The sequence below is a fragment of the Trichechus manatus genome, unplaced genomic scaffold (assembly GCF_000243295.1).
Source record: "Trichechus manatus latirostris isolate Lorelei unplaced genomic scaffold, TriManLat1.0 scaffold00002, whole genome shotgun sequence".
Lineage (NCBI taxonomy): Eukaryota > Metazoa > Chordata > Mammalia > Sirenia > Trichechidae > Trichechus > Trichechus manatus.
This window is the reverse complement of record NW_004443938.1, coordinates 4,332,003-4,346,443: the sequence shown is the minus strand read 5'-3', so window position 1 is coordinate 4,346,443 and position 14,441 is coordinate 4,332,003. Positions and strand designations below refer to the sequence as shown.

Below are 14,441 nucleotides of genomic sequence, written 5' to 3'. Positions count from 1 at the left end.
CAGGTAAACATCTTTCTGGTATTCTCTGCTTTCAGCCAGGATCCATCTGACATCAGCAATGATATCCCTGGTTCCATGTCCTCTTCTGAATCCAGCTTGAATTTCTGGCAGTTCCTTGTCAATGTACTGCTGCCACCGGTTTTGAATAATATTCAGCAACATTTTACTTGCGCATGATACTAATGATATTGTTCAATAATTTCTGCATTCAGTTGGATCACCTTTCTTGGGAATAGGCATAAGTATGGATCTCTTCCAGTCGGTTGGCCAGAGCTGTCTTCCAAATTTCTTGGCATAGATGAGTGAGCACTTCCAGCACTGCATCCGTTTGTTGGAACATCTCAATAGATATTCCGTCAATTCCCGGAGACTTGTTTTTCACCAATGCCTTCAGTGCAGCTTGGACTTCTACCTGCGGTACCATCGGTTCCTGATCATATGCTACCTCTTGAAATGGTGGAATGTTGACCAATTCTTTTTGGTACACTGACTCTGTGTATTCCTTTCATCTGCTTTTGATGCTTCCAGAGCTGAACAGAAGATTTCAAAGGGCAGCTCGAGAAGACAAAGTGAAGTATTATAATGTAACGTGCAAAGAGCTGGAGATAGAAAACCAAAGGGGAAGAATATGCTTGGCATCCCTCAAGCTGAAAGAACTGAAGGAAAAATTTAAGCCTCAAATTGCAGTATCAAAGGATTCTAAGGGGAAAATATTAAATGAAGCAGGAAGTATCAAAAGAAGATGCATTGATTAGGGTAGCCAATAAAAGTTCTTCGATTATCTTGTATATATATTGTGATCAAACTAAAGTGAAATTCATCCAGTGCTATTCATACCAGACTGTACTGATGTGACCCAAATGCCCATGATACAATCAGGCATGTGTCCAATTTAAGGAACAAATCATACTAATTCAGCTGTGCTATCACACAACTGTAGTGTCGCTATGAGATGGGACTGCCTCGATGGTAAACCTCCACTTGCTTTCCTCCCAGTTACTTGAGCATGCATCCTTACCAAATGTCATCCGACCACTGATGATCTCTGGGGACTTCTTCATGTCACTGATGGCAGCAATGGGAAGGCCCCAGTTGGCTACAGGTCCCCAGAAGTGCTAAAAAAAATGCAAGGAAAAAAGGAAGAGTCAGGGTGGGACTGTGAACAGCTGCAACTCACATACTTTAAACAATAATGTGGAACTTGTGAAAACAAGCCTCCATGCTTACATCCTGCTGGATGGACTGGGTTAAGGTGTGGATGGTTAGTAGTTTGGGATTTGCTTGTTCAAGTATTTGTCCATGAATTTGCAGTCTACCAAGGTCCCTACCAATTTCCAGATTACATCAAAGTCCTGTATGGAGTCCCTGCGTGGCACAAGTGGTTAAATGTTTGACTACTACCCAAAAGGTTGGCGGTTCGAACCCACCCAGAGGTGCCTCAGAAGACAGGCAATTGGCTTCCGAAAAATCACAGCCTTGAAAACCCTGCGGAGCCCAGTTCTACTCTGACACACATGGGTTGCCATGAGTCAGAATCGACTTAACGGCAACGGGTTTGGTTTGGTTTTGGTTTAATCTGTCTCGTTTAGACTTGGTTTAATCTCTGGTTGTCTAACTAAGATGAGGTTAACTTCCTTTTTATTTTTTGCTTATTGTTGTAGTTTAAGTGAAAGTTTATATTTCAAGTCAGTTTCTCATACAAAAATTTATACATACATTGTTAGGTGACCCTAATTGCTCTCCCTATTCTGTGACAGCACACTCCTCCTTTCCACCCCCGATTTCCCAGCTCCTAACCCTCTCTGCCTTCTCATCTCACCTCCCGACAGAAGCTGCCCATTTAGTCAAGCTGAGGTTACCTTCTGATACAATTCCCTCTTGCCAAACTTCAACTTCGTTAAAACTATTCTCTATGATGTCATGTTTAAATCTATCAAAACTTTTTGTTTCTTCAAATTTTCACTAAGTTATTTATCAACATTTCCCAGATTGTAGAACATACATTGGATACTTTTTCTGAAGAAAGGGTCTTAACAAGGGAAGAAATTGTTTTTCAGTTCCTATGAGCTATACTAAGATCAGAGAACTGGGAAATCTACACCTGAGGCCCCAGATACTAAGAAATTAAGATTGGAAAGTACTTCCGAAGTAACAGCAAGAACGTAATAATAATAAAAAGTACCAACAGTTTTCATTCCACAACCACAGCCGTCCACGGACACCAAAGTTAAGCTGCCCGTGTCTAACAGCAGCCACTTCTCACTTAACCTCGCGGGCCAAGATGAAAGAAGTCCAGTGGGTTTTGTCCATTAAAGCTCACAATTGTTTTATTAATGTAGAAGTTGCAAACAATGTTTTAAAACCTGAAACAAACCACACACTGTTGGCTAAGTGACCTTAGTTATGAGAAGATTAAACAAAAAATGGTCCTGCCTTTACTTCTGCCTAGCAGAGTGTCTAAGATAAAGTCGGAGCAGCAAATACGTTTCTAGACCGTGCTTTTCTATTGTTGACCAGTTGTTAAAATTCAAAATTATGTGAGAAGGGGGAAACCAAGGAAACCCAGGGAAAATAAACGTGGATCACATGTGGAATGCCAGAAACGTATTTTGAAGTGTTATTTAAATACCCACAAATGTAAGACATGTGGCACATGTTTACCTAAGTTTTGAGAGCACTACAGGGCCACCATGTAAGTTCTTCAGGGTTCAATGTCCAAGTTATTAACCGTACAAAGGCACAGCTGGTATTTAAGATAGAACCTGAGAGATTCTGGGTTGCCTCACTGGTCCTGTGTCTTCAGATTGGAGATGATCTGAGTCAGACCTCCCTCCCTGCTGAGAATTCAGGATTCCCCAAATTTAGACTTTGCTCCTGCCCACCAGACTTCTGGTAAGGGACAGTGCCTGTCCCCTCTGTCCCTGCTGCTCTTCCCACCTGGTATGGGACAGTGCCTGCCCCTCTGTCCCTGCTGCTCTTCCCACCTGGTAAGGGACAGTGCCTGCCCCTCTGTCCCTGCTGCTCTTCCCACCTGGTAAGGGACAGTGCCTGCCCCTCTGTCCCTGCTGCTCTTCCCACCTGGTAAGGGACAGTGCCTGCCCCTCTGTCCCTGCTGCTCTTCCCACCTGGTAAGGGACAATGCCTGTCCCGTGTACCTGCTGCTCTTCCCACCTAGTAAGCGACAGTGCCTGTCCCCCGTACTTGCTGCTCTTCCCATCTGGCCTTTGTCAGGTGTCACCGCGTTGTTGCACTTTCATTTTTATTTATTTATTTTATTGTGCTTTAGATGAAAGTTTATAGGGCAAAGTAGCTTCCATTAAATAATTAGTACACGTATTGCTTTGTGATATCGGTTGCTAACCCCACGACCTGTCAACACTCTCCCCCTCTTGACCTTGGGTTTCTGTTATCAACTTGGCTGTCCCCTCCTGCCTTCTCGTCCTTGCCCCTGGGCTGGTGTGCCCCTTTAGTCTTGGTGCGGTGCTGCACTTCCCACTATTGCACAGGGATCCCCCCACTTTCTGAGCTGGCCTCCTTGCGGGCCTCCCTCCTCTTGCCCCGTTTAACCTCTGTCCCTTGCTCCGCAAGAAGGCACAGACCCTCGGGGCCCAGCAGAGCCTTGGGAATGACTCTAGGAAGGCCCCAGAGGCAGCTGAGTGCTGATGCAGTGACCCGCCAGGGCGTCCACCTGGAGCCCAGCGTGCCTGGGGGGGTCTGGCCACATGCTCATGCTGAAGGTTTGAGTGTGACGAGTCTGAGTGTTATGGTGTTACGTGAGGCCGAGCTCGGCAACTTCACAACTGTAGACACACTGTGAGCACTGAGCTGTGCCTGAAATGCGTTTCCTAAGAGGACATAACAGTGATTTCAATACTAGTTTCCTAAAACACCAAACTTTAGAAAGTTTATTATACGTGCTGTCTAAGACAAGAGTCTAGTGCTCCCTTCCAATGTTTGAAATATATGTTTGATGTATGCTCTGTCTGCTAGTCATGAGTCGGTTTCTAGGAAAAGAACTTCATGATTAATCCTTAAAAAGAGAAAATCAGCATATGTTGGATTCAATGGATTAAATTAAATTAAATAATTTTACTCCATTAAAGGAAACTGTGGCTAAAAGAAAGTTCAAACAGAAATGAGCAGCATTATGATGTAGCACTGTTTGGAAACTCAGCCATGAAAAGGGGCTCCGCCCAGCAGAGAGAGATCAGCTCACCTTTTCTCCTCTCTTCCTTCCTTCTCTCTCTCTTCCTTTCCCCACTTGTCAGGCTCTTTTACTACTCCTACATGGTTCTAAAAATAGCAATGGGGAAATGCACCCAGGACACCCCCGCCCTGCAGGGAGCTCCATGTGAGAAGGGACGGGCAGAACAAGGGGCGGGTGTGCGCGGGTGGAGGGGCCGGCTTCCCGGCCACGGCCTTGTTAAAGCAGGAAGTCTGCAAACGCCTGAGAGAAGGAGAAACCGATGTCTTACCGTACTGTTTGGTGAGGAGTCAGCAAGGTTCCAACAGGGAGACATGGAAAAAATAAGAAAGAAAAGATGAGACGCTTTCAAAGGCTTCAGTTCTATTAGGTTGCTCCAACCTCCCACATGCATCCACATTCCAAACAGGCTTTTTTAATTTTTTGAGATCCAGTAACGTTTCTAATAACAAATTTGACTTAATGTAACTGAATTTCGACTTTATTAAAAATAAGCTTGATCCTTAAAACAACTTCAGAATGATACACACACACACACACACACACACACACACACACACACACACACGGATGATGGTAAGCACTGGGCTATACTTGAAATATATTTCTTAGAAAGAACATAAAAGATAAAAATAATTTACATACTAGTTTCCTAAAACACAAAGCTTTAGAAAGTTTACAATATATACTTGTTATCTCGTACAAGATTCTAGTGCTCTCTTCCAATTTTTGAAACACATATTTGACATACACTCTGTCAGACAGTCGATGTCTAACAGAAATATAATGCAGGCCACAAGCATGAATCACACACACAATTTAAAATTTTCTAGAAGCCAGATTACAAAAAGCAAAAAGAAACAACAGAAATTAATTTTAATAAGCTTACTTATCCCAATACAAATCTGCTGCAAAAGACCTCTTTAAAGTGTTGAAAAGCAAAGATGTCACCTTGGAGACTAAGGTGCACCTGACCCAAACCATGGTGTTTTCAATCGCCTCTTATGCATGTGAAAGCTGGACCATGAATAGGGAAGGCCAAAGAAGAATTGATCCCTTTGAATTGTGGTGTTGGCGAAGAATATTGAATATCCCATGGACTGCCAAAAGAAGGAACAAATCTGTCTTGGAAGAAGTACAACCAGAATGCTCCTTAGAAGCAAGGATTGCAAGGCTTTGTCTTATGTACTTTGGACATGTTATCAGGAGGGATCAGTCCCTGGAGAAGGACATCATGCTTGGTAAAGTAGAGGGTCAGCGAAAAAGAGGAAGACCTTCAAAGAGAGGGACGGACACAGCGGCTGCAACGATGGGCTCAAGCAGAACAAGGATTGTGAGGATGGCGCGGGACTGGGTGGTGTTTCGTTCTGTTGTCCACGGGGCCGCTGTGAGTCGGAGCTGACTCGATGGCACCTAACAACAACTTATCCCAATATATAAGAATATTGCAGTTTCCATAGGTAATCAGTAAACATTTATTCTCTTTTTTGCACTTGTTCTTGCAGTTTGCTACGCGTTTCGCACTTACAGCACCTCTCTTGGTCGGTTTGGACCAGCCACGTTTCAAGTGCTCAGCGACCACGTGTGGCCAGAGGCAGTGGGGCTTTAGAGGGGAATCCGTTTCTTTGAACAATGACACACTGGTGAGAGCGCAACACTTGGAGTTCTGTAAACGATGGAACCGTCCGTTGCTATGTGTGAACACACTGCCACCAGAAAGCAAGGCCGCGAAGGCACAGCTCTGTACCCCGCTCACCACAGAAACCCCAGACCCTGCAGTGGGCCTGCCGTGGAGCACAGACAGACAAAAAGACTCGGTGAATGATGGACAGTAAAAACTTCCAATGCGAAGTGAGCTGTTTTTGTGAATGGTGAACTTGGTATCACTTAAAAATATATCAGAAGTTTTATAGTGAATTACTTTCGTTTCTGAAATGGCAATTTCTGTTGCCAGGATATAGTTTAAGCAGATCGTTTGGTTAAAGTAAACTTATAAAGTTTAGCTAGTGAAAGAGTTATTGAAATAAGATGATAAAATCTTCTGTACACCTATTCAAGGTCAAACAACTCTCCTAGTTGTTTGGATTTGGAGGTCACAGGGTTTCTAATTTACAGCATGACAGTATTTGCTGAGACTGCTAATAATATACTTCTAAATAGGTTCTGTTACACAAAATATCTAAAGCCATAGAAAGCACCTGTCTAGCAAATCATATGATCAAAACTGAATTCCACAGCAAGGACAAACTGAGCCCAGTGCCCTAGAGCTGCAAGGAATTGTTGACCTTGTAAGATCAGACACGGTAATGCAGGAACAGTCACCTGCAGCGCTACTCTGTGTAAAGGTCTTTCTTTAGGAAGACACAGTACTTCAAATCTAAAGTATCAGCTTGGAGATAATATCATAGTCTTCAAGTTAGCACTCCCTGCTTAAATCCTACAATAGTTAAAATTCTTCCCTATTTGACAAGAGGTGACCTTAGTACAGATGATAAAGGTGAGAATACAGGAGAATGAACTGGTCTTCACCCCCTGCTCAACCTGAAAAGTCCTATATGTATATGATCACAAAATAACATCAATTACTTCACCTTCATAGTGGGTCAGTGACTGTAAAACAGTTTGAGAATGCAGTCACTCTAAATATCCCTGTTAAACACAATACTCCACCATTTAACGTCTCTCAGTTCTGACAAGGTTGTCCAAAGCTAAAAGACAGCATGAAAAAACACTGGTTTTCTGACGCTAGTAGAATTTTTCTCAGGGTGGGCAAGGGGAGAGAAAGAAACGGGACAGTTCTTGAAATTGTAGGTAGCTTCTAAATTTATGTTTGTGTCAGTGTGAAAATGTGAGAACACGTGTGTGTGTACGTGTATGTGTGCGCACGTGTGTAGAGGTGTGTATGTTGTGTGTGTGTCTGTGTATGTGTGTATTGTTGTGTATGTGCATTGTGTGTGCTGTATGTACGTGTGTCTGTATGTGTATTTGTGCACGTGTGCATGTGTGTGTCTGTATGTCTGTGTGTTGTGCATGTGCTGTGAATGCGTGTTGTGTATGTAAGCATGTGTATGTGTGTGCATATGTGTATATGTGGGGAGGGCAACTCCACGGAATAACCTGTGTCTCTGCTTTCCCCTTAATCTGGAACCGTGATCGGCTGGTTCAAGGCCTCTTCTAGGCTCACTTCTATTTTCATAGTGTGTCCCGGGCACTGCCAGTCTGTCTCATTTTCCTAAAGCTACCGACAGTAACTGTTAAGCTTTCTTAATCACATCACTGTCTACGAAAGTACCGATTTAGGTGATTTAGAACTTGCTGACATAGTATCAAGGAGCCCTGGTGGCACAGTGGGTACAGCGGTCGACTGGTAACTGGACGGCGGGCAGTTGGAAACCACCAGCAGCTCCGTGGGAGAAACATGTGGCAGTCCGCCTCTGTAGTGATTGACAGCCTTGGAAACCTTACGGATTGCTGAGAGTCGGAATCGCCTCGACGGGAGTGGGTTTGGGTTTTGGTTATACAGTACTGAAAGGAGACAGCTGACAGCCGCCAAGTCAGCAGAATCTATTGAGACCGTTCCTGAAAGTGAGGGGGTAATGCTGTGAGACACCCTAGACCCCGGCTCTACAGCCGGCTGGGACCGCTCGCCTGCTTGTCCTTTATGAAGTCCCACCAGGTTTTACCCAATTCTCTAGATGAAGCTAAAACGAGCGCGTTCTGACAACCAGGATGAGCGGATGTTCAGCTTTGGCAGAAACTAGCCTGAGGACAGCAGAGACCTTCGGATGCTCCCTGCAGGTCCCGCCCCTGCGCTGCAGCTGGGTTGCGTTTCTGAAGGCCAGTCACACAGCAGGGAGCAATCCCAGAGTGCGAGGGCAGAGAGACAGGGTGTACCCACAGCCTCAGCCCTGGTCACAACCATGGCTGCACTTCCCTCATCCCCTCAAATCCTAAGCAGACAGGTCTGTGTTCTGGCTTCTCAAGTCTGCTTCACAGCAGGATCTCAAGTTTTCTGCTTGGTCTACAGATCCGTTTCCTTACGTGGCAAGTGAAGGGTTGGCCCATCCAGCTTGTAAGGTCTGATCCCCATCTAACATGCTGTGAATCTACGGCACCTTCTCACCTGGAGGTAAGTATTAAAGCCTCCTGGGAACTTAGAAGTTAAAATCAGCTTAGGACCGAACAGCTAATTAGTTGGAGAATGTTCATTTATGCCGTCCCACTAATCTCAGCGTTCTGGGTATGTTAAGTGATTGACTGACTTTAAAACCTTACCTGATCTAGGTTCTATTCAAGAAAACATCTTCTGCACGTGCAGCCAAACGGCGACCACAGGTGAAAACTTGAAGACACAGATTTGATAATAAGAAGTGGACAGATCTCTAGAATAAACCCCCACAGAGCTTGATTGACTCAATCATTAAAATACAGATCCCACCTCAAAACGCGTTTTCCCATTCTTGTTTTTCTTAACCGAAAATCCAGGACGGAAAACATGAGGAGAGGAAGAGCAATAAGGTATGTGAGGAAATAGTTTAAGAAAAAGATTTTAGAACAGACACCTAGGAAGTTCTTCATCAAAAATCCCCATTAAGAAGAAACAGCTGGGAAGAGATGGACGGCGCTCAGAACAGGGAACCAGAAACCAGGGGATGAATTGTGTACTAACAGTCAAAAATCAGCTGAACGCTTACTTTTGTGATGCACTGTTCTGCACTCTCTACGTCACAAAAGGGATATCAACCACAAAAGTTAACTAATTTGCCCAAGACCACACGGCTAGAAAGCAACAGAGCCAGGATTCAAAGGGACAGTGAAGATGTACAAGAGCCCTTACACTCCTTACGCAGACCGAACAGCACCGTCACTGCGTGTAACAAAATAACTACCTAATACCATTTAGTACTGAGACCATATTTAAATGCCCCCAGCTGTCTACTAATGTCTTTTTCAGCTGGTTTTTTCATACCAGACCCAATCAGGGTCCACACATTGCATTTGGTTCTTAAATTACAGCCTGTTCTCTTAACCACTGCTTCTTGGTGAAAAAAAATAATCAACGTTTAAAATATATTTGCAAGTCCATTTTAGTAAGAAAAACGTATTTCAATCACATTCAATGTGATTGAAAAACTATAAATTCGTGTGACATGATTAAAATTTTTTGTTTAAAAACTCAACCATGTTCTGTTATTAAAATAATTCAGGCAATTCAATCCTAGAACAGCGTTAGTTTCGAGCACCTCTCTACCCGTTTGGTAGGCTGTGAAAAGACGCAGGAGAACCTGAACTGGTGAGGGAATATGCAAAGTACGTGGAACACGTTATGGATGGGACGAGAAGAGGGAAACACGGCTGGGAAGAGCCAGCCCACATCTGCTTCTTTGTTGAGGCCTCCTCCTTTGTGAAGGAATGCAGGGCAGTGAGCACGAAGCTTGGAAGGTCAGACAGGGAAAACTGTCCTCTGATAATTACTGGGAAGAAAGGTTCCCCTCCTAGGGGCAAGAAAGGGCGACAAGCAGCAGCTTCCTGCGGGAGCGTGGGCCCAGCTGCCCCCAGCCTTTAAGCAGTTGGAGAAGGAAGGACTCAGGACTTCAGGCTGTAAGCCAGCTCTGCCAACTCCTCGCTGGGTGCTCTGGGGGCCTTGGCCGCTCCTAGTTTCCACTTCTTCATCTGTAAAATGGGGGAAATTGCCAATGAGGGAGCTGGTGGGGCCAGGGCTGCTCCAGCCTCTCCCCACTGCCCCGGATGTCAAGCGGTGGAGCCCCGCTGGACGCTACGGTGGAGGGGGGGAGGCGGACAGCTGAGGAGGTGTGGACGGAAAGGAAGCCGTAGGACCACTCAGCGTCAGTATGGAAGGATTTAAAAGGAAAGAGGTTTGCAGCGTTAGTCATTTACGCTGAGCAGGTGGCCTGCAGCAGAGCCGTGAATAGAGTCGTGCACCCTGGGGTCAGGAGGCTGTGTTCGGCGGAGGTGTCGGTCCGTCAGCGTATAGCTGTCCCTAGAGCGCCCCTGTCTCCCCACACCCCCTGCCCGCCACCGACCCCACCTCCACGGAGAGCGCGTCTTGCTCTGCGCGCCAGCTGGGAAGCGGCGCGCTGTCCCTGGCAGCCTGGCTGAACCCCGGCCGCTCCCAGGAACGGCACTGACAACACCGCCCCTGGAACATCTCCACACCGCGTGTCAGTCCAGAAGGGCAGCGTCAGGTCGAAAGCACAGCGCTTCATTCCTCTTACGTAAGATCTAACTCCTCCTAAGGCAGTAAACGTAAAAATGATTCTGCTCACAAAAACAGGCATAATAAGAACGCCCAGCAGCCGAGAGCTTCCGCGTCCTTTCACACGCCTTGTCTGTTTCATCTTCCCCACAGCCCAGCTAGACACAGAGGACATTCACGCTGAACCCATTTCACAGGTAAGGTAGCTGGAGTCCACCGGGACCAACCTGCTCAGGGCCATTCCCCGCCTCCCAGCCTGGTGCCCCCCAAGGCAGCACTTCCGCGGGCCCCATAATTCTCTGCCTTTCCTCATTTCCTCAATTCAGTCAAAGCGTAATTCAGTTAAATCAGTAGCGGGAAAGGAAGTCTGAACACATTCGAGCTGTGTGAAGTTAGTCTCAGAAAATAGGGTTAGACTCTGTGTAAAGCATTCCACTGGAATCCTGCCTCTCTCAACCCCTTCCAGCAAAAGAAAATATACATTCAGAAAAGCAGGGCTAACTCTGTTCCTGGAAACTATATTTAACAAATTTTCCTTTGTAGTAGAATGGCTAGGTAATCGTCAGCATATTTTTTACATGGATAAGGTATAATAATTTTAATTGTACCATACAACTTTATCCTTTACCTCTGGGATAGAGAACTTAGTTTGGCCCTTTGACTCTGGTTTCTGAAAACAGCCTGAGCAATTATTGTGCCCTTTGTTTTCCAAAATAGCTGGGGAAGTAGGGGCTGCATGGGCCCACACCTGGGAACCACCCTCAGGAAGGGAGGGGCCCCATGCCATCAGCCATACTCACTGATTGGATCGATCATAACTATGCATTAGGGCCCAAGTCATGCATATTCATTGCATTGATTATAACTATGCATTAGGCCCAGGTCATGCATATTCACTGAGGTTTCCTAGACACTGGGACCTAGGAACACTCTCTGGGGCCTCCTGGATGGGTGAGAACATCCATTCATGAGGGAAGGATCGGCAAGCCCCCGGGGACAATGGAGGCCCCGTGCAGGGACCTCTCCCAGACCTTGCCTGACAGGTCTCTACACTCGTATCCTTTCTGGTTATAATAAATGGGTAACTGTAAGTATAGGTAACAGTCTCCGTGAATTTTGTAAGCCATTCTAGAGAACCAACCCACAGGGGCAATGAGCCAGCAGGACAGAGCTGATTTGTGTAGACCCAGCTCTGGGTGGCTGGGTGACAGTCAGTGAAGAAAGACAGTCTTCTAGCCTGTGACCTAGTCCCAGGGGACTAGAGAGAGGAAGGGAGGCCACTGGTCTGAGGTACAGGGAGCTGTGCAGACGCCTGAGCTACCGCTGCCCCCCGATGGCCCAGCTCAGGAGAGCTGGTGATGAGTCTGATCTAATTCTGGGTGGTTAGGGTCAGAGAGAGGAATTGCCACGGAAGTGGCTGGCAGTAGGGAGTGGAACTGTGGCAAGGTGAGGCCTGGATCTCCTTCCAGCTGGGAACTGGATTCGTGCTGATCCTTGCTGGGAAGGTAGTGAGAAAGGCGGGGTTTGTCCACCTTGTCCTTTCACAGTGCGGTTTGCAGCACCGCCATCCTTGTAGGCCCTAACCTTAGGGAGTCTCATCGTACAGTAAGAAAACATCAGTAGAAAGCTAAAATAACATTCAAAGACACAAAGAACGTTAACTGCAGAGACTAGAACATATTCTCAGATTACTACTTTGCTAGCATTTTCCCCAGGGGCCTGGGGCACCGTGGTTAAGTGCTCAGCTGCTAACTGAAAGGTCGGTGGTTCAAGCCTATCAGCTGCTCCGTGGGAGAAAGATGTGGCAGTCTGCTTCTGTGAAGATTATAGCCTCGGAAGCCCTAGGGGGCAGTTCTACTCTGTCCCATACGGTGACTGCGCGCTGGAATTGACTCATCGGCAACCGGTAGTATTTTCCCCACTCATTAATCCTGTAAAGTTGCTCTACTCCACAGTGCCAAACATCCATTCTAATCAATCCTGGTCCTATTTGAGTAGAGAAACTTCTTTTCTGGAAAGTCAGGAGTGACACTTCTCTTTCCAAGCTCACTCTACCATGTGGCAGACTGCAGGGTTTTTCTTAGACTAGTGCTCTGTAAAATCAGAGGTAAACAGTATTTGCAATGAAATTCAGGATTAAAAAAAAACTAACCCTATGGCGCAGGACCAGGCAGTGTTTCTGTTGTACACAGGGTTCCCATAAGTTGGAACCCACGCAATGGCACCCAACAACAACCATCCTTTTTAAATTGTTCAAATCAAGTTGCCCTCACACTGCACCCTTCGGATGGTTACAAAGGGCGTCTCTCATCGACTCTTACATCACTTCCTCTTTATCACACTGTTAACCACTGAAAACAGCTCCATGTGACCCAGGCTTTAAAATCACACTCAGAAAAACTTAAAATTACACTCCTAGATAAATTATTTTAAACGGTTTCAAAGTTACACTAAACATTTATAATAAACATAAACATCTCAAACCTTAGATGGGAAATAAAGTACAGAAAGTGTCTCTTCAGGCCTTTCCATGGTTTATGTCCACGGTTTCTAACTTGAAGAGTTCATGGAAAATCATTCTATTTTCTAGACGCACTTATTCCAGAAAAAGCATACTCTCGGAAACAAATGTTTTTACTTTGGTTGACAATATTTGTGTATAAAAACACTTCAGATTTTATTCCCTTCCTATGCTTAGACTGAATGTTAACATCCTTAAAAAGAAAAACCGAAATCCAAACTAGATGTACTCACTTTTAAATTTCATGTTTCTAGGTAATTTATTATAACTATTTCTACAGAAAAGGCGCTCCCTGTGAAGCCCACGGTGCACCTGACGCTCACCGCCTAACTGCGAGCCGGGTTAAATTGCGGATTAAATTCCCGGAGGCGTGCGATCCGCCCGCAGCCCCGCCCCCGGCGCTTCGCAAACACACACCACAAGCGTTTCCCAGCCGCACGCTCACCGTGCCCGACCCCCACTCAGGGCAGACCTGGCCCCGGAAACTGCACTCGAGCGCCCGGCCAGGCTCAGGGAGTGGGTGTTGTCACTGACACCCCGACCCGAATCGCTTCGGCTCAGCGGGGAGATAGCCGGGGAGGAGGGCACGAGGGGAAGACAGCCCGGCAGGGGGCGCGAGGGGAGGACCGCCCGGGGTGCGCGAGGAGACGGGTCCGGGAGGGGGCGGGCAGGGGAAGACAGCCCGGGGTGCGCGGTGAGACCGGTCCGGGAGGGGGCGGCCAGGGGAACACAGCCCGGGGTGCGCGGGGAGACGGGTCCGGGAGGGGGCGGGCAGGGGAAGACAGCCCGGGGTGCAGAGGAGACGAGCCGGGGAGGGGGCGGGCAGGGGAAGACAGCCCGGGGTGCGTGGGGAGACCGGTCCGGGAGGGGGCGGGCAGGGGAAGACAGCCCGGGGTGCAGAGGAGACGAGCCGGGGAGGGGGCAGGCAGAGGAAGACAGCCCGGGGTGCAGGGGAGACGGGTCCGGGAGGGGGCGGGCACGGGAAGACAGCCCGGGGTGTAGGGGAGAAGGGTCCGAAAGGGGGCGGGCAGGGGGAGACGGCCCGGGGAGCGCGGGGAGACGGGTCCGGGAGGGGGCGGGCAGGGGAGGACAGTCGCAGGGGCGCGCGGGGAGACGGGGCCGGGAGGGGGCGCCCTGGGACAGGACTCGGGAGCGGAGCCGGCAGACCCGCCGCGACCCCAGCCCGTGTCCGCGATTCCCCGGAGCTGTCCACGGTGGGTGCGCGGAGGCCCGGGTGGGGTCCGCCTGGCTGCGCGTCCTCTGCGCGCGTGGCCGCCGCGCGCACAGCCGCCACGTCGGGGTCGCTCTGGGGTCCCGGCCGCCCAGTGAAGAAGCCCCCGGGTCTCAGCAGCCCAGGCGATCGGGACGCCCGCTCCCGGCCAGGGCCCGCTTCACCTCATGAGATAGTCCCGGAAGTCTTTGCTGCGGACATAGTCTGCTGCCTTCCGCACCAGCGCGCCCGCCATGGCCGTGCCGGTCCAGCCGCTCCTCGGAGCCCA

At 47.9% G+C, this 14,441-nt stretch overlaps 1 protein-coding gene across 6 annotated transcripts in view; it reads right to left on the bottom strand.

The window, feature by feature from the left end:
• MPC1 (mitochondrial pyruvate carrier 1) overlaps positions 1–14,441 on the bottom strand; it is a 17,385-nt gene extending 2,944 nt beyond the window's left edge. The window contains exons 1-3 of one of the 6 annotated variants that reach the window (XM_023728545.1): positions 14,338–14,441; positions 4,476–4,479; positions 1,019–1,115 (exon numbers count right to left, since the gene is read on the bottom strand). In XM_023728545.1, the coding sequence (XP_023584313.1) occupies positions 1,019–1,115; positions 4,476–4,479; positions 14,338–14,408 (172 nt within the window). In that variant the 5' untranslated portion in view covers positions 14,409–14,441. The other 5 variants (XM_023728552.1, XM_023728540.1, XM_023728556.1 and 2 more) reach the window with 5 other exon arrangements.